The sequence below is a fragment of the Lycium ferocissimum genome, unplaced genomic scaffold, assembly GCF_029784015.1.
Source record: "Lycium ferocissimum isolate CSIRO_LF1 unplaced genomic scaffold, AGI_CSIRO_Lferr_CH_V1 ctg45, whole genome shotgun sequence".
In the NCBI taxonomy this organism is placed as follows: Eukaryota; Viridiplantae; Streptophyta; class Magnoliopsida; order Solanales; family Solanaceae; genus Lycium; species Lycium ferocissimum.
Genome location: NW_026725683.1, coordinates 133845 through 160061, shown reverse-complemented (window position 1 = coordinate 160061; position 26217 = coordinate 133845). Strand labels below are relative to the sequence as shown.

The 26217-nt window shown below is 32.3% G+C and overlaps 2 protein-coding genes and 1 pseudogene across 4 annotated transcripts in view; 2 read left to right on the top strand and 1 right to left on the bottom strand.

The window, feature by feature from the left end:
* The window catches only part of LOC132044447 (calmodulin-binding protein 60 A-like), a 55852-nt gene that overhangs the window by 4920 nt on the left and 24715 nt on the right, over positions 1-26217 (top strand). For 2 of the 3 annotated variants that reach the window (XM_059434921.1, XM_059434924.1), the window contains 5 exons: positions 151-614; positions 1007-1167; positions 1665-1871; positions 1958-2122; positions 2311-3196. The exons of the other annotated variant lie outside the window; for it this stretch is intronic. In XM_059434921.1, coding sequence (XP_059290904.1) covers positions 151-614; positions 1007-1167; positions 1665-1871; positions 1958-2122; positions 2311-2880 — 1567 coding nt within the window. In that variant the 3' untranslated portion in view covers positions 2881-3196. Of the gene's footprint in view, positions 1-150; positions 615-1006; positions 1168-1664; positions 1872-1957; positions 2123-2310; positions 3197-26217 lie in introns of those variants that run through there. 3 annotated transcript variants of the gene reach the window in all.
* LOC132044449 (NAC domain-containing protein 53-like) lies at positions 5286-6290 on the bottom strand (annotated as a pseudogene).
* LOC132044433 (calmodulin-binding protein 60 A-like) lies at positions 15842-19953 on the top strand. Its single transcript, XM_059434910.1, has 7 exons — positions 15842-15940; positions 16168-16237; positions 17400-17440; positions 17615-18060; positions 18145-18305; positions 18835-19038; positions 19358-19953. Exons 1-7 carry the CDS (start codon positions 15867-15869, stop codon positions 19712-19714), a joined length of 1353 nt encoding a protein of 450 aa, XP_059290893.1. The 5' UTR covers positions 15842-15866; the 3' UTR covers positions 19715-19953.

Sequence of the window (26217 nt, the reverse complement as noted above, 5' to 3'; positions counted from 1 at the left end):
TAATTATTAATAAGCATTAATTGGTATAACCTATAGTTAAAATGGTACAACTTGTTACACAAACTTAAATCGTTTGAACTTACATAAACCTTTGTAATTTCAAGTTATATCTAAGATTAAACTATATTCCACGCTGTACACATAAAACAGGAATTGCCGGAAGAAAATCCATCCTTGTGAATCGAGATGTTTACTTTTAAAGTTCTCACGCGAGATTGCCCAAGTGGTATTTACTGGAGAGTGTATGTTTCCCGAAGGAACCAAACTGGAATTGGTTAATGCTGTTAGGGGACAACATGTGAGACAGGGACCTCTAGCCTCAGCACTAGTTGAAATATTTCTACTTAATGGCGAGGAAAATTGGACAATTGAAGAACTAAACAGTCATATCATGATGCAAAAAAGAGGTGGAAAATCAGAGTGCGGCAAAAATCCATATTTGAGGTTGGAAGGAGGCGTTGTTTCTGTTGACGAAATTAAATTCAAGCACAGACAAAAGCATATGAAGAAGTTGGAAATGGTAAGGCTAGGAGCACGAGTTGTCAATCAATCACACCGAGTTATAGTGAAAGAGGCTGTTACAGGACCCCTCACTATCAAGGATAAACGTTTAAGTGAGTATTTCAACTTAATTCCTATACATGTACTTAATCAATAACCTCTAATTAGAAAACTAAGAAATCCTATACTTTGGAAATTGCATTGCTATACGTGAAATAAGAATTACTCATCATGTTTCTGAAAAAGCTGTCTTGTTTGTTAAAAGGGCTAAGTAGATAATACTCTGTTACCCTTTCATCCTGGTTATGGTTGAAGGAATTACTACATCTTAAAAGCTCTAGATTAATGAATTACTCTATAATTGCTTCTTATATGTAGCATCTCGATCGCATGCATAACAGAACAAAGAAGTCATTTTTTCTTGGTTACTCAATTAATGATATTTCTCTCTCACACGAAAAAAAATAAAAAAATAACGAGTACGTTTGAGTTGTGGTGTTCACAGAACCAAAGAAGCGGTACCCTCCATCACCAACTGATGACGTATGGAGGCTAGAGCAGATTTACAGAAATGGTGCTTTCCATAACCGGTTGACTGAAAATGGTATCAAAACCGTGGAGGATTTCCTAATCGAACTCTACAACAATCCTCGGAGGCTACGCTGTGTAAGAAGTTACTAATGTTATCTAAGAACGACCTTCTTCACAAAAATTATACTTGCAACTTTAACTTGTGTGAGATTTTGTGGTTCATGAAAGGGCTGTTACTGCACCTACATGTACATTTCCTGCATGCATCTGGGATCTGTTTAAGCTAATTTACTGATTGTATTTGTCCAGGTTCTGCCTCATGACAGTAAATTAAGATACAGTAGATTAGACTCCTTTCCTGATATGGCTATTTTCTAATTTTGTTGCTAAATGCCAATTGTTTAAATATTGTAATTTAAAGTCGGGAAGCAAAACTCTATCTCTACAGATTTAAAGAGTGAGTGTCTGAAACATTTGTTTACAATAATTAGTGCCATAATGGTTTAAGTTAGCCCCTAAACACTTGGGACCATGCACCTTAACAGTATTAGATGAAGAAGTAATGAACTATTAATGTTTTTCCGTTTCATTAAGAAGCAATACAAATGAGCGTTTACTTTTTGTGCCTGTAGATCCTTGGCAAAAGCATGTCTGATGATTATTGGAAAAAGGCTACAACGCATGCTAAGACATGTAATATTGATGGAAGAACATACTTGTATTATCATATGGAGACAGAACAAAAATTTGCAGTGGTGTTTAATGTTGCTGGCCAGGTGATGTTGTTGGACTCAGGGTGCGGTTTACATCAATTCAACAAACTCTCTGAATCTCAAAAGGTATGTATCTATTGATTGATTGTCATGTATCTATCATTAGTTGGCCCATTTCTAGTTCCCTGCTTCAATTTTGGATTGATAAACAGGTGTATGCACACAAGTTAGTGGAAACTGCATTTGCAAACTGGGAAAGTGTCCTAAAATTTGATAACGATATTTCTATCACGGATCACTTATCATCGTCCATATTATCCCCATTATCCTGTCCCATGCTTGATGATTTCCAGCATTCAGAACTTCAACTTACTTCAGTAAGTACTCTTTCACCAAATTGTTTTTTCTTACACTACTACCCTGTGCTTAAATGTCAATGTGATGAAAAAATGATACTATATACTTGGCAGGCTGGATCAAACTTTGAAAATCACTCTTGTTTTTGCAAATTAAGAAGAATTTTTCTGCTTCTTTGCCTTGATGATTTTCTGTAACTGCGCCACAGACGTCAAATTTTTTTCAGAGAACTGCTGAAAGTAGCCAGTGGGTGGTCAGTGCAGAATGTTCCACTTCTTATGCAATTGTCGACCAGCAAGCAGAGCCAGATGGCATGTCTTTTGATATCCCTGCTTCTGGCTATACAACAACTCCCAACCAGACTCTGAATTCAGGAGATTATTGGGAGAAAATCATGCAGCTTCTTAATTCTGATGAACTTCAATTTGAGGATTTCCCATACCGAGAGCCTGGCCAAGCCACCTACTCTGCTGCTGAAACAAGTTCCACGCAGTTTTATGGATTGCAACATGATGAGTGTATGGATCTTTCCCAAAACCAATTCACGGACTTGATGATATCTGAAGATCTGCACACGGTCATCCATGAAGATGGCACAAATGCTAATCAATGGCATGAAATGAATGATATCTCAATGGCTCCTGTGGCCTCTATGTGCAAAGGCAAGTCGAAGAAGAGCTGGGCCAAGATATCTAGCATACTCCGATGGTTCTCATTGAAAAGGTTTGTTAAACTTAAAAAGGTCCAAATTACCAAGAAGCGGAAATTATCCAGATAAGCATATGGTAAACAGGAACCACTGGCTCTGTCACATTTAGGTGGAGATCGATCAGCAGTCATCAATGTTTATACCGTGTGATGCTTTTAGTTCATCGTTGAAACTAGTGTGGGTGATTTTTATGAATAACTTGAGTTCATGCTTTAATATGAACTAGTTGACGAGTTTGAATTGTTGGAACTTATGAAAAATGTAATGATTTTAATTATTAGTATTATGTCTGAAAGAACGAATGTCAATTCGAATTGGTGGAGGAACATGCCTACAATAATATTTGTGTACAGTTAAACATGCTTTGGAATTAAGTGGTCCGCTACATTTATTTGTCTCTGTTCTATTGCCAAAGTATAAAGTACAACGGCGCCCATAATTAGTCATCTTTTGAGATTATTTTCAGGCATTTTTTTCCTGCTTCTACAACTAAGGATGTGCCAATAATTTACTTTCTTGCTCTGTCACTTCACTCCGCGGCTAGGAACTCAAACCCATTGCGCTCATAAGAAAGCACATCCAGATCAAGATTTTACATGTTACTCAGTACTGTTTTTAATCTCAATTAAGTGGTGAAAATTTTCTGGCAGGGAGCGTTTTCCCCTTTAGGATTTACGTGGCCCAAATTAGAATTAGTTAGTGGTTTCAGATATGGAATAGTTACCAAAAAAAAAAAAAAGTACAGTAATATTTTTTTCATGAGTAATGGCTGACTTGCTTTTATTCCCTTTCTACTTATTGTGATGATAGGCTTATGCTATGGAACTGGTAAAAAACGCATTTCAAGATGGCCAGAATTTCAAGGTCTTGGATGATGATACTAGTAAGCAGCTTTGTTCTTCCACTTCATCAAATGCCGATTGTCCAATGCTCTTGATGGCTCGAATGGATTCTCGTCCGAGGCAGCTTATTATCCAATTGATACACACCAGCAACAAGGGACTAATGCTAATTATATGCTGGGCACAAGTATAATCAATAATTATGCAAACCAAATCATCAACAGCTTAGCTACTCTTACTGGTGATGAAGTAAAAGATCCTCTTTTGTATGACAATTCCATCTACTATCACTCTCCTTGAAAGCATCTGGGATTTTTAGATCATTGTTTCATTGGTTAATCTCTTCTAAATTATTGCACTAGAGTAATATAGAAGTGAAATTTATAAGGAGGGTTCAAGAGTCTCATATTTAAAGTGAGACTGTAAAATTAGCTCTTGTTATGTTTTATTCTATTATATTTTTCTTAATATTCTCTATATGAAAACGTTGTAACAGTTTTCACAACTGATAGTAACATATTCGTTACTTTCCAAAAGAACATTGTCTGCCTCAAGCCTTCTCTATTTCATTGGATTAATGTCTGGACGTTCATCAGAATTTTGCTGAATGCGAACTTAGCCGCCAGTGTTGAACAATTATATAGTCACAGGAATTTGGAACAATACACTTATATGGTCATGTAAACATCGGTTACTTTGATGTGAAACAAACATACCCGTATTTTAGCTTGTAGAGTCCATTATAATGGTTATCACCATTTTCTCTTATCCTTTAATTAACGGATAGATATATTGGTTAATTAATTGTTGTAGTTGTTTCATGCATGGCACGTCAATCCGATCCGTTTTGCCTTATTGATCATGGCAACTTTTATTTCCGAAATTTATTGATCACTTTAACTTATTCCGAAATTCTTAGTACGCTGAGGCAAAAGAATCTGTAGGAAATTGCTGCCTGATGCAAAATTGTGTGCAGTAGTGGTCAGTAGAATTTTGATATGTGTAAAATTGGTCAGTAGCGCTAATCATGCTCCAGTTTTCATATACAAAATTCACTCACCCTTTTCTTTTTAATTTTTTTGAATCAAAATTTGAGTCTTGTGAATAAGAAACTGCCCTTGATGCCAATCTGATGGAAAGTTTGTACTTGTTAGGTCGATGTGTGTAGTGACAGCAGCAAGCTTTGATGGATTATTTATTTGGCGCAAGTGCATATTTACAATCATATCTTGCATTAAGTTTCGAAGGGTCAGCATTACAACACAGTATTACTAATGAACGGTTGTGGGGTTTAGAAGAAATTTCAGAGTTTCTTTATCGTATTCTACCATCTCATCTAACCTCTTGGTTCAATCCTGCCTCCAGATGCAGTAGCGGCAATCACTTGCTAGGAGGGAAAACAAAATTTACCTTGTTCTAGTTCTTAGAAGTAGCTAGCTAGTAACTAATAATGGGGCTGGAAAAGGAAACAATCCTCTGATACATATATAAACGGAGTACTTCAAGACAGACCAAAACTAATTTATTAAATCCTCTCCCAATTAATGCAAGGCAACAGAGACTAAACGTGAACATACAATAGTTCGTTGTATATATATCTTTCACTCCCAACAGACAATAAGACAACGTGAATGTAAAAAAATATGAACGTAAACTAATCTGCTAAATAATTGAAGACTAGTAAGCGAAGTAGACTAATCAATCTACCAGCAAATATGTTCAAGTCAAGGGTGTGAATTAACAGCAAATTATACCACCAAAATCATCAATATTTATGAGCAGAACCTCAGCCCAATCGATCTCCTCGAAGCAGTCATTGAAATCGCTTTTCTGTTCTTTTCCTTTGGTCTTCTGAGTCTCTTCCATAACTTGATATTCAGCAGATCCGTGCAACATAGCTTTGATAATTCCCGCAACATCTTGTTCCTCCATATTGATATCCTTTACCTTTTTCTCTTTTATATACTTCTTGCTTCGACAAATAACAAAATCTTGCTTAGGAATGTTGTTTTCCATGAAGAAATCATCCCCCATGAAATATTCTCTCATCAGCCAATTAATGCTAGTACTTTTCGCTTTTCTTCTTTACTGCTACTGTGATATTTTAAATTTCTTCTAAACCCCACAACAGTACCCTTGCGATTGTCGATAGGTTTACAACTAGTTTGGCCTGTCCAAGTCCCAGTGGCAAGTTCGACGATACCTTTCATCTGAATTCTTCCACTTCTTTAACCATGAAATAAAGTAGCCTACTTCTCTTCTCCAAAAATGGCCAATGGAGGTTGATCTCCATAGATTTCCGCAAGCCAAATTGGGCATTGACTCGGGAAAGATTCACCCTTCAAGAACCTTTTTCAGATAGTTTATCAACTCTGCATCAGTAGGATGAAATCGAACACTCTTGGTTAGCCGTGATCCCATTGACATGGTCTCTGCTTTTTGATCACACACATAAAAAAAAAAAAAAAAAAAAAAAAAAAGCACAAAAAGAAGACAAAAGAGAAAACAATGATGGTCTGGTAGTGCTCTCTGTCAATGAATCAGAAATTGCTTTGGGAAATTACAGAAAGAAGAATAAAGAATTGTAGTATGAAAGAAAGAAAAAATCACAGTGAAAGAAAGAATTACTTCACCATGAAATCAAGAATAAGTTGAACAATTACAACGGCAGTGTTCAGGTTCTTAATAAAGATGTTAGGTTTCCAAAAAAACAATTCACGCGGAGTAGCAGTAATAAATTTTTTTGGAAAGAACAGGTGGTCCTTTTGGCGCGAAGTTTTTTTCTTTTTCTTTTTGTGGTTACACTTGGTGCTCAAGTTATCTACTTTCCCTTTTTTATGTCAGTTACTTAAATAGTACCAATAACTTTGTTCAATCAAATAAGAAAATCTAAATTAACAATTTTTTTACAGAAGAAAATGCAATATTGGTTTTTTCTTTCATTTGGAAGATTCCTTTTATAATTCAACAGTTTTTTAGCAGAACAAAAGGAAAATTAATTTGTTTTTTTTTTCCTCAATTGAACTTAATTACATTAACTAGAGAGTAAAAATTTTCCAGTGGGAAAATATAAAGTAACAGGTTTTTTAGCAAATAAGAAAGGAAATAGAGAATTACCAATTAAAATGGGTGAAGGTGCAAATCAAATTTATGTCAAGCAACGTCCTTTTCTTGGAAGTAACTTCACTCCACAACTATCAAATCGCTGATTTAGATATATTTATGAAACCTGTGATTTGTTCTCTCTTTTACCTTTTCTAAACTTATAATTTCTTAATTTTACCTTCTTTTTTGTCTAATTCTCAATCATTTGCTCATTCTTTAATATATTTATTTTATTTTGGAGGTGGATTCATTTTCCTTCTTTTTTTTTTTTTTTTTTTGTGTGTGTGTTTGTGTTCGAATTTCACTTGTGTTATTTAAAATTTTCGTTTCCCAATAAGCTTTCATGCTACTGTTGATTGGTTAGAAAAAGCTTAATTTAGCACATTTCAATAGCATTGGAACTATTGTGCAACATTTAAATAATTTAGGGTTGATATATTTCAAATCGAAAAAGAACTTTTTTATAAACAATGATATTTTCACCTAAAGACTATAGTATAAGATCAAATGAAATAAAGAATAAAATGATCAAGACAGACGGTCCTCCCGAAAAGGAGAACAAATTGGCAAAGTCGAGACCTTATCAAAGCCCAATGTGGTAACATACCTTCCTTTTTCGGATAATTTGCACGGTTGTTCTTCGTTGGGGTGGTCTTTAATTTTTGGCCCTCAAATTGCTGGTCTTTAATTTTTATCCTTCGCCTAAAATATTTCAAGATTCTGGGTTTGAATTAAAGATTTTATTCTCGATTCTGGTGAAGAAGTTATTTTTTAGCGAGGTCAAAACTTAAACAATAACACTGAAAAATCCTAGTTGTGCTAAAATCACCCTGAAGTGAAGAGATTAAGGTTGACTCGGGACCTTCTCGAGGCACATTGTGGTGATATACCTTTGATTTTCTGGATTTTTTTGCCTGAGTGGAGCTTTGGATTATAGGTATTAGGCTGTAATGGATTGGCCCAACTTCTATTATTCCTTTTACTTCTATTGTTCACACACAAAGCATCTGTTTATAGCTTTATAACGATACCACTGTTAATCGGTGTTTCGTGAATCATACTGCAAAGAAACTGAAGGCCAATTGACTTACTAATTAAGATGACAAACTCTTAGAGACTACATTAAAAAGAATAATATGCTAAAGAAGTAAGAAGGTGCCTAGAGTCTTCAAATAAAGCCTGAAGAGATTTATGTCTCTCTATCTAAATGAATGATAATTCGTGGCAACTACGCTTTATGTAGGATAATGTGGTTTAATTTTTCTTGTGGTTTAATTTTTCTTACTTCCTCAACAATTTAATAGAACTCGTTATTCTTTCACTCTAGTGTGACAAATATTTAAAGCTCCCCTCGAAATTTAATAGTATTTGATTACATTGAAAAAAGTGAATAATTTTTATGGCCAAACGACACCTAAGTCTTGTGCACTGTCAGTGTACAAAATTTTTTACACTTTTAGGTAATTTTGAAGGTAAATATAGTAACTTTCTTAAGTAAATATATTTACCTTTTTTAAAATGAAATCAGAAGACTAATTAACATTAAGGAAAATTAGAATCCCACTCTAACCAAAATTAATTTCTAGTTTTACAGGTAACCAATTCATTTTCTTCTCAAAGTTGTTTACAATTTTGACCTTTTTTTCCTTTCTCTCAAGACCATTCCTGAAGTAATTCTTTATTCTTTAACCCTTCAAATATTGTGAACTTTGTAATAAGTAGTAATTCTTTAAATATCTCATATATTATGAACTTTGGAGAAACTTCTTATTGTTTAACAGTAAGTCCTAATAAATTCCGATTTTTCCGTCTACAAGAATCTGAAGGATTATTGTATCTTAGGGTTGCTGCAATGGAACTTTAAGCATTGAAGTTTTATCAAAGTTGAATAATTTAATAATAGAAAGCTTGGAATAAATATATCACTTTTTAGTAAGTGTATGTAAAGATTTTTACTATAGTTGTGAATCAACATATAGACAAACAGAGAAGGGTTTGAAGGATCGAGTAATTGGGAGGATGAAGATAGAGAGAAAGGGAAGATAAAGAAAAAACCAGATGGAGGATTCAAAAGGAGGGTTAAAGAGAGAATAAAGAAAAAATTAGTGTGTACATTTTAGAAAAAGAAAAACAAATTAGAATAAAGTTGGTAACTTGCTATAGCAGGTTAATATTACCTGATAGTGTAAAAAGTTGATGCACTGACGGTGCACCAAACTTAAACTCTTACATAAATTGAGAGACCTAGAAATGAAGAGCCATTCTTTTTCTTTTCTTTTCTTTTCTTTTTTGTTGGGGGAGGGGGGGGGTAGGGGTGGTTGGTGAGGGGGTGATGATTTGGTAATTGAATATTGGAGTTGCGCCTAAAATTTAAGAACTACAGGGTTGGCAATTAGAATTGTTACATTAGTGGTGAACCCCCTCTAATATCCTTTTGATCCCTTTTCTATTTTATGATGCTCGCCCTCTATAGACTTAACATCTGGCTTTTGTAAATAGAGTTCGGTTTGAGTGTTCATTGATCGGGTGGATCTATATGTTTTGGGTGGTGAGACGAGGTGTATCGTAGTCTGGTTAGCACATCTATTTTGATACTCACTGGCCGGAGTGTTTGGCATATAATTTTAAAAAGGCGGAATTATTCAAATTTTAATTTATTGCGTTCGACAAATGCAAATTAATTAACGTGTCAATTAATCGGCCTTAAATAGTTTTTCTTTTTCAAACACTAAATTATCTCTTCTGGCGTGATGGATCTCTGACTAATTGGATATTTCTTTTTCAAACACTAAATTATCTCTTCTGGCGTGATGGTTAAAACCAAAACCAAACCGAAAATTTAACCAAACCGAATAAAAAACCGACATTTGGTTTGGTTTGGTTTGGTTTGGTTTTAAATTTGAAAACCGATAATATTTGGTTTTGGTTATGGTTATAGTAAAAAATAACCGAATAAATAACCGAACCAAACCGATAATTATATACATAAAATTTATAATTATTTATATGTATAATATTAACTTTTCATAAATAATTAAAGATATTTTATACCTTTTAATTATTAATTTAATTTTGGTCTACTTATTTTTAAGGCCCACGTCTTAAAAGAATATGTCCAAATCCAACAATCCAGTTCAACTCTAATAAGTCGTAAGCATAAGGGTAAAAAGTAAAAATCACTCTTATCTCTTTTCATTTTACATTGCCATCGGATGTCTTTCCCTCAATATGCGTGAAAGTTCGCCCTTGTGGCCATGAGGAAAAAGAGCCATAAGAAATTTGAAGAATGTAGAGAGAGAATATTTGAATTGTCACGGCTAGTCATAAATTGAAAAACCGAACCAAACCAAACCAAACCGACAATAACCAAACCGGTGGTTATTATTTCACTTGTTTTGGTTATGGTTTTAGACATTTAAAAACCGACTAAATTGGTTTGGTTATGATTTTAACCAATAACCGACCCAAACCGAACCATGAACACCCCTACTTTTAACACAAGAAAGAATAGAAAATTGGGCAGGGAGCTGAAGACACACTCACATCGTTTTCTTATAAAAGACAAATTGTTTTACTTTTCAACTGTCTAGCTACTTATATAGCACGGCAAGATTGTACAATGATTTTGTTGAAAGAACTTTTCTAATATATATAAGTGCGGTGGGAGTACGAACAAAGCTATCTCCATTTGTACCAAAAGCTTTAAAAAATATACCCCGCAATAAATGCTTGTATCATAAGCTATATAAATTGTACAGTTTAATTAACTACTTTTTTATCTAACATGGACATATGTCATTGTACTGAATATTTATTCTATCCTCATGTATACACGTCTGCACCTCAAATTTAATTTTTCGACACATTTATTTCTTCCGTGCACTTTTATTTATTCGTAAATGAAGTACTCAACATTACTTTTTGAATATTTATTCTCTCCTTATGTATACACATATGCACTTCAATTTTAATTCTCTGACACATATTTATTTCCTCCGTGCACTTTTATTTGTTCATAAATGAAGTACTTAACATTAAAATTGTACACGCAATGAATGCTTGTACCCAGAGGCGGATCCAGGATTTGAAGGTTCGGGGTGCCACACCATTCAAATAGGGTAAACGGGTCGGTTTCTTCAAAATTGAGTTGCGGTTCGGGTCATTTATCTATTTCGATTAATATAGACAAATCGAACGAATATGCGGATATCGGTTAACGATGCTTAAGCGGCCCTTTTTTTTTCTTTTTTTTTTTTCGTTGGAGTAAGAGGCCTTGTCCTCTAAAACTTTGAGAAAGATAAAGATTTTGTACTTTAAAAATCTGAACCTCTATAAACCATCTAATACCGTTATCTCAATAGATTCATACTATATTTTCCTGGTGTATTCTTGCAGATATATAGTGTAGAAAGAGTCAAAATTGTAGCTTCAACCCACTCATCTTCCATAAGCGCGAACGTTGCGGAAAGATCAAAGCAACCTTTATATTTGAAAACTCTTAACATAATAATATTCATCATTTTAAAACTTGAATTTGTTTTAAAATTTTGAAATTTAGGATTTACATATATATTTTTTAATATTTATGTGAAACACATAAACAAGCCCTTTAACTTGGCGTGAGCTGGCAACTATGACCTTAAACTTTGCTAGTGCGCAGTACACTTAAACTTGCCAAAAGTCAAACATGTAAACACAAATGCTGACGTGGCGCTGACGTGGCGCATAGTTTTGTTCAGTGCTATGTTACTACCACATCAGCGTCATGTCAGCATATGTGTTTATATGTTCAACCTTTGGCAAGTTTAAGTGCCTACTTGTGCACTAGCAAAGTTTAAGGTCATAGTTGCCAGCTCGCGCCAAGTTAAAGGGCTTGTTTATGTACTTATTGATATAGGATACGCACTAACGCACTTAAAGAGATTAATACTTAAAGAAAGAGGATGTAAAAAGAGCCAAGAATTAATTAAAGCATAAAAGAGTTAATTTGGATTAACAAAGAATAGCAAGCAAAAAGAATTAAAGATACAAAAACTGAAAAAGTATAGAGCTGAAGCGTGCACGGAAAAAAAAAAACATGCAAAATGGTACGCACGCGAGGTTCGATCTTCGATCTCAAGAGTGGCGAGTTATGCCACTTTGCCCCGGGCACTTTTCACTCTTTTGTTCTTGGGGGTGGCAAGACTTATATATATTTCATTTCTTATACATATCCGCATATATATACCAAGTTTCAGCCAAGCGGTCCGGGTGCCGTGGCATCCCCATCCATCCACATAAATCCGCCTCTGCTTGTACCAAAAGCTATATAAATTGTACACTTTAACCAACTACTTCTTTATTCACGTGGACATAGGTACTGAATATTTATTCTATCCTCATACATACACATATGCACTTCAAATTTAATTCGCCGACACATATTTATTTCATGAATGAAGTACTCAACATTACTTTTCGAATATTTATTATCTCCTCATGTATACACATATGCACTCCAATTTTAATTCTCTAACACATATTTATTTCCTTTGTGCACTTTTACTTATTCATAAATGAAGTACTTAACATTCGTTTGTACCAAAAGCTTTAAAAATTGTACCTGCAATGAATGCTTGTACCATAAACTATATAAATTGTACTTTTATCCCACGTGGATATATGTCATTGTACTGAGTATTTATTTTATCCTCATGTACAGACGTATGCACCCCAAATTTAATTCTCCGACACATATTTATTTCCTCCGTGCACTTTTATTTGTTCTTAACCCACTACTTTTTTATCCACGTGGACATATGTCATAGTACTGAATATTTATTCTCTCCTCATGTATACACATATGCACTTTGATTTTAATTCTCTGACACATATTTAATTTCTTCGTACATTTTTACTTGTTCATAAATGAAGTACTTAACATTACTAATACATATATATATATATATATATATATATATATATATATATATATATATATGTCCAAATTGCTTGTCATTTACAAAACCAAGATAAAATTAATTAAATCTTTCCCATCTTACCCTTAATAAATGTTCTTGAAAATAGTCAATTTGATTAGAACGTATTTATTGGAGAGGGATAGGGGTAAGATAGTAAAATACATCTTTTATTTATGATTTCTTAAGAGGCATGCAAAAGGAAAAGTGACAAGTAATATGAGACGGAGAGAGTATATATTTTACCATAATATTAATATTTATTGGTGTAAGTCTCAATAGCCTTCGAAAATGATTTGAAAATGAGTAATTAATGTGAAGGGTAAAATTAATAATAAGAACAAAAATTTCTTTTCTCATATTACTTGGCCACATTACTAAAAATATATGTCCAAATTACTTATTCATTTACAAAATCAAGATAAAATTAATCACATCTTTCCCATCTTACCCGTAGTAATAAATGTTCTTGAAAATAGTCAATTTTGATTAGAATTTATTTATTGGAGAGAGGATGAACAATAGCAACGAAAATTTGTACCAAAAGTTATATAAATTGTACAGTTTAACCAACTACTTTTTTATCTCACTTGGACATATGTCATAGTACTGAGTATTTATTCTCTTCTCATGTATACATGTATGTACTTTAATTTTAATTCTCCTACACATATTTATTCCCTCCATGCACTGTCACTTGTCCACTTTTGACTTTTCACGTTCTTTAAGAATTATAAATGAACTATATATTTTATCATAATATCCATATTTATTGGTGTATAATCTCAATAGCCTCGGAAAATGATTTGAAAAAAAAAAAGTAATTAATGTGAAGGATAAAATAAGAAGAACAAAAATTTCTTTTTTTTAATGTCGACAAGTAAATGTGAAGGGAGGGAGTGATTTTTATCCTCGTTTTCATTCTCTGTTGATACTTTACTTATTTACTCTCCTTTGCATTCCCTGATTATTATATCTTTCTAATTTGGATTTCTTTGTAACAATTCCTTTTATCTATAATTGTTAATATACAAAATTATAATATATTTCTTAATTAATTTAACAAAAATATTTTATTAGTTTTGCTTTTAAAAAATCCAATATATACAACAATGGTTCTTATTTTTGGATATGAACAGTTAATTAATTGAAATGAATATCAATCTGTCGGTATACATATAAGATATTAACGAATTTAAAAGAAAAAATCTAGAATCAAAATATTAATTTTCCCTCATATTCTTACTAATTTTCTTCTTCACATCAATGAACAACTTTTATTGTCATGACAATGAGACAAAAGTCTGACTCTTTCCATCTCAAAGACTTAATTTCATCATATGTGTTTAAATTTTAAACTCCATTTTTTAAATTATTAATTTTTCCACATATTCTTACTAATTTTCTTTTTCACATCGATGAACAACTTTCATTGTCATGACAATGAGAAAAAAGTTCGACTCTTTACATCTCAAAGACTTAATTCCATCATATGTTTTTAAATTTTAAACTCCATTTTTTAATTATAACGTACTAAGGTGATGGTACATAAAATACATTTTGTATATCTTGCTATATATAATAACAATTAGAATGTTTTCAAAAAATTATTTTCAAAATACAAACCTTAAAGACTGGCTAATTAAAGTAAATAGACATGTTCGGCCCGTGCGATTGCTAGTATTAGTCTAATCTAGATATTTAATAATTCTAAATCAATTCAAGCATCTTTACGACGGATATAGCATGCACTGAGAGAAGTGGGAAATTATAACTTTCAATCAAAGTTTGATAGTATATCTAAAATTATTAATTAATAAAAAGGCCATCATGGCTAAATTTAATTTTTTTAAAAATAGTATATCTAAAAATGAATAAGAACTAAACCAATTGCAGACATTAATTTATTCGCGGAGTTGGTGCCATTAAACAAAATACTAAATATTACTCCATACAAATTTAAAATCTAACTGCACAAGTATGCATAAACTCTAAACACATTAACATATAATTAAACAAATTTAACCGTATGCGAAATTTCAGTTTCTAGGCAATTCATTTTTCAAGTACTGTTTCCATCGGTTCGAATTAAGTTTTCAATCCTTAATCTTGTTTTTTTTCCTGGTCCAGTCAATTCTTATTTCTTAAAGCGGCGTAACACAAAATGCAAGAAAAGAAATTATTTAAAGACTTCAAGTAATTAGAATATGGAAAGAATACAGAAAAGAACTCATCAAAACACAAAAGCCATATGTTTTGCAAAACAACGGGAGCGCGACGAACTACAATTTTAGTACAAAAATAATCAAAAGTAGATACAAAAGTATAATTATCTAAATGATAACTTATTCCAATGACATCGAGAGAAACAGCTTGCGTACGATTAGTAATTGGAAGGTGAACTTCAATTGCCTAAAATATATATTGATCAACTTCCAAACAAAAGGAAAAGGACAAATGTGAAGGATAAGGAAAAGAAAAAAAGAGAAAATAAGAAAGAACATGAGTAAAGCCCTAGATAACTTGGTGAACTCCTCCCCTTCCATAATTGAGGTGGAGGGTTCAAATTTAACAGGCATTCTCTTCTCCTATTCATCTCTCATTTCCCTTATGTAGTAAAACAAAAAAAATCAAAACGAGGAAAAGAACAAATATCAATTAAGGTGCAAGAGTCCATAGGGTTCAAAAGATTTAAGTGGAGATCATATAAACAGATTTTGAAAACTTAATCAAACATTCTGTACGACCATTCTTACATGCTAACCTAAGTTGGTTGCTGTTTTTCTCTTTTTTGAATTTGTCTATTTGTCTTACTATATCTTTTTCATTTCCCCTTTCATGTTTTTTTTTCCTATGCCATTGGAGTTACAATGACTTTTCAAAAGAGTAGTCATACGCGGTTTCGGTTTGCATTTCGGTTTCACTGATATTTCTCGGTAGCGTTGGGCCGCTGACTTATCTACATACGCGGTTTCATGGGCCGCTAACTTATCTACATACGCGGTTTTATTGTGTATCGCGATTTGCTGTAAATTATGTGCGCTGTCTCTCGCTTTAGTACTAAAATACATTTTCAAAAACTAGTCTTCTACTTTAACAATATAGTCACTAGCTTTTAGAAAGAAAAAAAACACTTGCAAACTAAAGGTGCATGGGCCTCTCTCCTAGTTATTCAGGCCCTACCTGGTCCTCATTTCATAAGACGAGAAAACTCCCCAAACTAAAGTCTGTGCCCTCTCTCCCTCGCTCTCTTTCCCCTTTATCTTGGCTTTTTTGTTATTATCTTCGCTTTTCATCTTGCTTGGTGTTATTTAGTATTTCTGAATATCTGATACCGTTAATGATTTGCATGTTCCAGCTGGGGATTAACAGTATTGATTAAAAACTGAAATTTTCATTTAATTTTGCTCTCTTCTACTAGTTTTACTTCATTTTGGGCTGTTGATGATCAGGTCCGTTATGGTTGTGTTCCAAGTCTTGCGTTTACTCAAGTCAATAAGGCGGCTATGCATTGATCCAGCTGTGAGTAGCATCTGCATTAAATCTATATCTTACACCTGTCTTTATACCTTCATATGTTGGTACTATAGTAGTTGTTTACATGCTTCTTGTGCCTAATTAGCGTGATACTCCTTATTAAAATAGGGCTCATGAACCTTTTAGGGTTGCCTTTTTCTTTTTTATTTAGCAATCCATTTTAATTTATTTATTTGTAATTCAGAAAAAGCTTCTAAGAAGAAGCTAATATGACTCACCAAATATTAGTAGCAAAATATTTGGTGTTATTCAAAAGTCTTAACATCACTTTCTCGCCCTGTGCAGGTTGTCGGAGAAGTAACTAGCACATCATGTGACTGTTTAGCACAAAAATCTCAGAAAATGACAACTGTAGTTTTTTTCGAAATATATATATATATATACTCCTTTGATAATATATATACTCCAGCTTATTAGTATTGATATATTGAGATAGAAACTTGGTTAACTAATAGCTAGTCTAATAAGGTTTGTCGTATAGTTTCTGAATCGTTACATTTAATTTATTGCCAATGAACATTAATCTGTGTATCACCTCCTTAGCTCTAACAATTAGCAATTGAAGATTGGAAGCCAAAAATGGAGACAGTTAAGTTGATGAGATGGACCGGAGGTAGTAGAATTTGGAGCAAATACCACACGAAGTCAACGTAATTATGTTATTTGTGTCAAAATAATTTTAATGCAACTTCTTGTTGTGCCAAAATAATTTTGACAAGGGATCGTTCTTTTTCGGCAGGGAAAAGGGTTAATTTGTTAGTGACTTATTATTGCAACTTGGCCACTTAGGTGTTTTATTTCAACCTCAATCGATCTATTTCTAGGATATATGCTATCGCATTATGTCCCTAAAATCCTAGTGGTCTATTTGTACTTACAATTGTGTGCTAATAGCTAAGCGTGACATTTAATTTCTCTTTACCTCTTCCAAGAATTTGTTCACTTCATCGTTCATTAGCTTCTGAATATGTTGGTCAATTTCTTGTGCTGATAGTCATCTAATTTATTGGTCTTTGATGTTTATGTCTTCTATTCATGACAAGATGATTTAAAAAAACAGTACCATTACTTTTTATTTTGGGCCCTGTTGATTTGATTTTCAGTCTTAGCTTCTGTCATCTAATTAGTGAAACTATACAGGCTGCAGGGAGTTGAACCGAAAGTTGACGAGATTTCAACCGGCCCAAGGCAACGATAAGCGTCCTTTTCTTAATACTTATAATTATTAATCATCATTGTCGTCGTCCTTGCTACTTTTATTTTCATTAATCCTGTTCCTGCTGGTGTTTGATACACAAATTTGTGTTCTTATCTTTTTCCATTGCTTTTTATATGATAGTGGGACTTGTACATATTGCACAGGAAAGAGCAGGAAAATTCGAACCCTTGTGATCAGTGTGGATCACGGCATTTAAAATTAAAGTTTTCAAGCAACATAAATGGTACAGTTTATACTGGGCTACCCGTAGGTGGAGATCGGGGCAACACCTTAAATCTAGACTTAGTTGATTGCCGTACTGAGAATATTGTTAAATCTGAGCCAGAAGCATCAGCAGAGGTGGAAATAGTTGTCCTTGAGAAAGACTTTGCAAGTTGTACTGGTGACAAATCGCTGATTCGAGGAGATCCTCATGTCAGATTGAAAGATGGCACAGTTTCTGTAAGTCATATTTCATTCAAACATACTAAAAACCCTATGAGAAAACGTGAGTTGAGACTAGGTGCAAGAGCTGTGCATCCCTACGATATTGGAACTAGAATTAAGGAAGCAGCCACTGAACCATTCTTCGTGATGGATCGTCGTTCCAGTAAGACTTTCTAATTAATCATATATTCTTGTTCCTAAATTTGATCCCAATGCTGCATATATAAATATTGTTTGAATTTTGCAGTGCCCAAGAGCAAGAGGCCTCTAAATCTTGATGATCAAGTATGGAAACTGCAGACGATTGGCAATGACGGTACTTATCATGATCGTTTAATGAAGGAAAACATTAAAACTGTCAGGGACTTGTTAATTCAATATTTTCTGAACCGTGATAACCTACTAAAAGTAAGACTTTTCGCCCCTCTTAATAGAAATCGCTTCAACAGCATATATAGTTGAGGATATAAAAACTTTTAGTGCTTAATTAAAATTTTACTTTAACCTCTTTCGGATGAAGGTTACTATTCCTGTCCATCATATCTAATATGGATGGTAAAAATAGTTGGACCAGTAGTTGCAGAGATAAGCAAAATTAATTAGTAAGGGTAGGGAGCCAACTTATATCTCAGCTCCATAGATATTTTCCCCCACTTCCCGTCTATTGGCAAGCGGTTCAAGCTGTAGCTTGCATCTCAGCTCCATGATTTCACCTGCCGGCCGGTAGTTTATTATTTTTTTTGGTCGTCATAGCTGGTTACATGTTTTAACTAGTTAAAGAGTTATGAATTGAAACTTCTAGCTAGCTGTTTTAATTTGATATTTTGTCTTCACTATGATGTTAATTTGTTTTACTAAGGCCAATCTAGTGCACTTTCTCTTTTTGTTCATGTTGCATAATGAACTACTGAAACATTTGCATATTGCATATGTAAAGATCATCGGCAGGCATATGTGCGTTAAGAAATTGGATGCAGCAGTTAACCAGGCAAAGAGTAAACTTGACTTGAAAAGATACGTGTATCCTTCTGCCCATTCCCAGGAAAGCGTACCAGTGGTATTTAGTGATGTGGGAGAATTGCTCGGAATATACCAAGAGGGGCAGTTCCTGTCGGTCGAAAAGCTGACTGGACCTCATAAGGTTCTAATTTTACCTTTTTTCACTTCCTTTTTAACATTTTTATTCAACAAGCAAGCAGTATACTAATATTTTGTCACTGGCAAGGATGGAAGAGTCATTCTTAACTACAGGTCTCGAATTTTAAGTCCCGAGAAAAAGATTCTGGCCGGGAGTGTTGTCCTCTTTAGTAGGCTTTACGTGGCCTAAATTAGAATTAGTTTGTGGTTCCAGATCGATACCGAATATATAGTTAGCAAAAAGAATTAGGTACAGTAATATTTTGTCATGAGGATTAATGACTGACTTGCTTTTATTCCCTTTCTACTTCATGTGATAATAGGCTTATGCTATGGAACTGGTAAAAACAGCCTTTCAAGATGGCCAGAATTCCAAGGTTTTGGATGATGATACTATTAAACTGTTTTGTTCTTCCTATTCATCAAATGTCGTTGGTCCAATGGAAGCGGTTGCTCTTGATGGCTCTAATGGATTCTCTTCTGAGGCTTATTATCCAGCTGAGACATTGCAGCAACAAGTGTCTAATGCTAATTATATGCCGGGCACAATTATAATTAATAATTATGACTCTACAAGCCAAATCAATAGCTTAGAAACTCTTGTTGGTGAAGTACCAGGTCCTCTTCTGTATGACAATTCCATCTACTATCCTCTCCCTGAAAGCATCTGGAATTTTTAGAATATTGTTTCATAGGTTAATCTCTTTTAGTTTATTGTACTAGAGTAATAGAGAAGTGAAATTTACAAAGGAGACTTCAAGAAGACTTCAAGAGTCTCATATTTAAAGTGTGACTGTAAAATTAGCACTTGTTATTTTTTAAGTATATTTTTTTTTAATCTTTTCTTAATATTCTATATAAGAGGATGCTGTAACAATTTTCACAACTAATATCATTTTGTTATAATATTCCAAAAGAACATTAATGTCTGCCTCAAGCCTTCGCTATTTCTTTGGATAAAGTCCTGATGTTCATAGAATTTGCTAAATATGAACTTAAGAGGGGTATTTTTGACCCCAATTTATTATGGAGGGCAAAAATAGCCAATTTATGAAAGTAGAGGGGTATTTTTGACCCTTTTCCCCTCCTTAAATAACAATTGTTTAACTACTTAAGAGTTGATTCACAGTGATTGAAAGTATATTTTCCACAGCTTTTAAATCAGCCGACTTAGTTTGGTGATAATTAGAGTGATTCTTAAATGATATGTCCAATTTATAAATAACTAATTGTTCTCTGCCCTTCCATGGCAAAAAGCAGAAGATGTTCGGGTATTACACAGCCAATTAATTGCAACGAAAACACATTTGCTTGTAGCTCAAGCTTATCACTTCCACATACAGCTATCGTTCCTTATTTGCTTTCTCTCTTTTTAGTCTTTTGTTTTCTTTTCAAGTCACCGTCAGCCACGTTTAGGATAATGATTTGACCATTGGTCCTCTTTTAAAAAAATAGACATACGCATAATCTGCGTCAACATTTTAGGCATGCTTAATTTTCTTAAAATTAGCTTTTGATCTTACTAAGTGTCCCACAGATATTTAATTAAATTGTTGATGTAAATTTGGTTATAATCAATAATAATTTGGATAATAATGAGATTTAAGTTATTAATTCAATTAATATACCGATGAATTAGATACAATTATCCAACCAAAAAATTCTATATTTTGGGTGTTATATTATGAAAAGTCTTCTTCTTTTGTCTTGTCTGTTGTTTTAATAATAATAACAAATAAATAAATAAAAGGTTTGATATAAGACTCCTGATTTTCTGACAATGATCATAAAAGCTTGAATTCTATTTAGCCATTTTTTGTCATTTCTGTGGTTTATTTTCAAAGATGATTATTTCGATATGAATTATTCTTTGAAGGAAATGAGATCTTTTAGCTCTTATGATCTGAATATAAGAAAGTGACTTTTTCAAATTTCTTATGTATTATTTTTATCTATTATGTGTAAAAAACAAAAATCTATTGTAAAAGGATCATAAAACTAAACAAAATTTGTAAAGAGTCAAATAACTATTTCTCCTAATTTTTTCTAGTTGTCTTATCATCTTAATTTGGTCCATGACATCGTTTTATAGTATTATACTCTTCTTTTATCATCTTTTTATATTATTTTTTTTAATCAATAGCAATTTGTTCTTACTTTAATCTGGGAAGGAAACATGATAAGTATATCTCTGCAAAAGACTATCTGCAGCCTCTTCTCTACTTCTTCATAGTACAAAATTTTGTACTAGGATAAAATACCAATTCCAATTATTGAACGTACTTATTGTTTAACTAATAAACGTAACAAGTGAAAGGAAAGTACTGAACCAAATTCAACCTTAATTAAGCCCTTATAAGAGACTTTCCTAAGATGTTTCACCATCTTTAGCCAGTTTCCTTTTTATATGATTGATGACTAAAAGAGCTAAATGTATAGAATACAGTCATTATTGACGTCGTAAAAATAGAGTACTAGTCATTTATTTTGCCTTTTTGAATCCCATCAAGGAGGCAGTGTAAAGATGCCACGTCTACCGCCAACTTGATCTTATGTTAAATGCGACGAAGTTTCATATTGCCGACTAAGGGTGTCAACCGGTTCGGGCTAACCGGTTTAACGGTAACGGGACGATTAAACGGAAATCGGAACCGGAACCGGTAGGCAGGTTAACGATTGGTTCCGGTAATTGTATTATCTCGGTCCGGTTCCAATATTTTAGGAACCGGGAACGGTTAAACTTGATAGCCCAAGAAACCGGACCGGACTTAACCGGTTTAAAATTAAAAAAAAAAAAAAAAAAAAAAATAGCCGTTGGGCCAGCCGTTAATGGACCGTTGGCAACGGTCCATTTGCAAAAATGGCCGTTGCCAAACGGCCATTTTGTTAATTTTTGGCCCCCAATTTTTTTTTTTTAACACTTTAACCCATCCCCCACCCCTATATAAACCCTTCTTCATTTTCATTTTAATTACACCAATTCACTCTTCTTCATCTTTCTCTCAAATCTCAATCTCTCAATTATAATTATTTTGCAATAACTAGCCACAAAGTCTTATTATAGTTTCAACTTTCAATTATTAATTTTGCAATTATAATATTGTTGGTGGAGTTGGTGATTTTGCAACAATCCGAAGTAGCTTTGGTGGATTTGCAATTCTAGCCGCCTTGACTTTCTTTGAAATTAATCAAGCAATTTGGTACCTTCGTTCCAACTCTATCTTTATTTTTAGCAATTTAATTCTAGCAATTTAATTTACGCAATTTAATTTACGCAATTTAATTTGTTGTAATTTATTTTCTTGTGATTTATTTGATTGTGATTTAAATTAATTCTATTTAATAATGTCAAAGAGATTAAGACGTGGTGCGGTAGTAGTAGTCGTATTGTTAGAGGTGCGCTTAATGAGGAAACATTTGTGGAAGAAACACCTAATGTAGGTATTGATGTTGGTGGAAATAATCCACTTTTAGGTCATGAGGCAATGCAACAACATTTTACCGACACTTTTAATGAAGACTTAAATGATGATGATGAAACACAACCCCACGAAAATCCCATAGGAGATACATGTATCTGCACAATCACATACACAAGACAAACCGCCTAGAACTCGTAAGCCAACAGCTAAAATTTGGAAATTTATGACTAAGAATAGGAAAGCCAATCGGCTACATGTAACATATGTGGACAAGTATTTAGTTTTAAGCAAGGAGCGGTAAGGATGGTGGAACGGGTACACTAAATTCTCATATGAGAACCAAACATATGGATACTTGGGGAGAGCAAACGGGTTCAAATATGGGGGGATTCAAATGACGATAGACCCACGAACCGGTAGAAATTTTAAGTATGACAAGAAAAAAGAACGCGTAGAAATAGCTAAAATGGTAGCTTATGATTGTTTACCATTTTCCTTTCCCTCGGGTTTGGGGTTTGTTACTTACATTCAACGTTGTTATAATCCGTTATTTGAGGGTATTCCTAGAAGTACTTGTAGAGCCGATGTTATAGATTTGTTTAAAAATATAGATTTTATTTGCGCCACGTATTTAATTCTTTAAATTGTAATGTTTGTCTTACCATTGATTTGGGTCTTAGTATTAACCATTTAGATTTTTTGCTATTACATGTCATTGGGTTGATGACAATGGGTTATGCAAAAAAGAATTATAACTTTTTATATGACGAAGGAAAAGGTCGTCACGATGGAAAATTTTTAGCCGATTCAATGTCTACTATTATGAGATTTTTTAACATTTATAGAAAAACACTTTGTATTGCTTTAGATAATGCTTCTAATAATACAAAGGCGAGTTGGTCTTTTAAAAAAAGAAATAAACCCTCCTCTAAAAATATTTTTCATGTAAGATGTAGTTGTCACATTTTAAATTTAATTGTTAAAGATGGTCTTGAGCATTTTGATGATTACTGTTCAAAAAGTTAGAAATGCTGTTGCGTTTCTTTTTTGTAATGCTAATAGGGGAAGAATTAGAGATTTTAAGAATGCTTGTGTGGAAAATAACCTTAGACCTAGGAAAATTCAAATAGAAATTGAGACTAGGTGGAACTACACTTACATTATGCTACAACAAGCATATGAGTATAGGATTCCCATACAACAAGTTCACAACAAATATAATACCGATAGTCAGGATTGGTTAAATTTTATGCATTGGGAAGATGTTAAAGAATGTATTGAACTCTTAGAAAATTTTAATAATGCAACTCTTGCTTTTTTAGACAATTTTATCCCACGGTAGCAAATTTTAGCCTACTTAGCGGAAATAGCTAGAGTTTTACAAAGTATAAACATAAACCCGATTATCAAGTGGCTATTTTTGAAATGATAATCAAATTTAAGAAGTATTTTTTTCCATCCCAACTTTATTTATATTGGGTTCCCTTTTAAATCCTTGTTTAAAGCTATCTTATACTAAAAATTTGGTTAGTCAAATTTATACATTTTTTAGAAATTGAAGCGGGAACTCAACCATCTTTCGTTGAAGCCGAACTCGCTATTGATGATGAGTTTAGAAAAGTTTTTACTCATTATTCTAGTTTGGAAGAACGTGCGGCACCGTTGCTCCGCCCTACTTCTCAAAGTAGCAAAAAGGGCTTGTCGGGTTTAAAAGTTTTACATTCACGGCCAACTTCTTCTTCTCTTTAAACTTTGATGAATATAACTTTTATTTGATGCACCCAAATGTAGATATCAACCAAGCTGGATGAGGTGGACGTCTTAGCATGGTGGAAGAAGTACAAGGCAAGCTATCCGGTACTTTCAAGAATGGCTCGAGATATCCTTACGGTTCAAGTATCAACCGTGGCTTCGGAGAGCGCATTTGCCAAGGAAGACAGACAAATTGGAGACCATAGACATTCATTATCCGGCTTTAGCTTGCAAGTACTATTGTGCATTCGAGATTGGATTAGATCGGAGCGACGCAACCAAAACTCAAAAGCGGAGGAAGGCGAAGAGGAAGAAATTGAAGATTTGATAGCTAGTGGACCGGACCAAATGGAAGACTTTGAAGATATTTCCATGACCGAATATGATGTGTGGAAATTAACGAAATGGTTCAAAATTGGTGATTTTATTATTCTACTATTTTTGTACAACTCATGTATTATTTGCAAGTTAAAAAAAAATACAACTTGCAAATAAATGTTATCCAAGAATGAATAAAAATATGGCTCATTGAGCTTACTTCTATTTACTTGTGTTCATATTTTTACTTTTATTAAGTTAGGAATATACCTAAAATATACTAAGAATATACTTATAAGTATATTAAGTTATATAGTATACTTAAACATATATAAGTATATATAGTATATACTATATATAAGTATATATAGTATATATAAGTATATATAGTATATGTAAGTTATACATATATATGTATAACTTAATATATATATAGTATATATATTAAGTTATACATATATTTAGTATATATATTAAGTATATATAGTATATATAGTATATATAGTATATATAGTATATATATATATATATAAGTTATACCTATATATAATATATATATATATAGTATATATATTAAGTTATCCACATATTTAGTATATATATTAAGTTATACATATATTTAGTATATATATTAAGTATATATAGTATATATATATATGTATATATAGTATATATATTAAGTTATACCTATATATAAGTATATATAGTATATATAGTATATATATTAAGTTATCCACATATTTAGTATATATATTAAGTTATACATATATTTAGTATATATATTAAGTATATATAGTTATACACATATTTAGTATATATATTAAGTATATATAGTATATATAGTATATATGTATATATATTAAGTTATACATATATTTAGTATATATATTAAGTTATACATATATATAGTATATATATTAAGTTATACATATATATAAGTATATATAGTATATAAGTATATATATATTAAGTTATACATATATATAAGTATATGTAAGTTATATATATATGTATAACTTAATATATATATATATATATATATAAGTTATACATATATTTAGTATATATATTATATAGTATATATAGTATATATGTATATATAGTATATATATTAAGTTATACCTATATATAAGTATATATAGTATATAGTACATATATATACATATATATAGTATATATATATAAGTTATCCACATATTTAGTATATATATTAAGTATATATAGTATATATGTATATATATTAAGTTATACATATATTTAGTATATATATTAAGTTATACATATATATAGTATATATATTAAGTTATACATATATATAAGTATATGTAGTATATAAGTATATATACATATATATATAAGTATACATATATATAACATATGTAAGTTATACATATATATGTATACGAAAAACACTAATACGTTAACATTTTTCTTTGTTAAGTTGTTAGTCGATAAATATTTAAACTTTAATTATAAAGTTGTATAACATATGTAAATATACCTACAATATACAAATAAATACTATAATATATATATATAATACAAAAAACAAAAAAAAAACATATTTTAAACACTCCAAACCGGACCGGTTCCGGTTTGGAGTTTAAAATCGAAAAGCGAACTTAGGTTAAGCGGAACGGTTAAGCGGTTCCGGTTTTTTAACCGGAACCGGTTCCTTAACGGTTCCATAA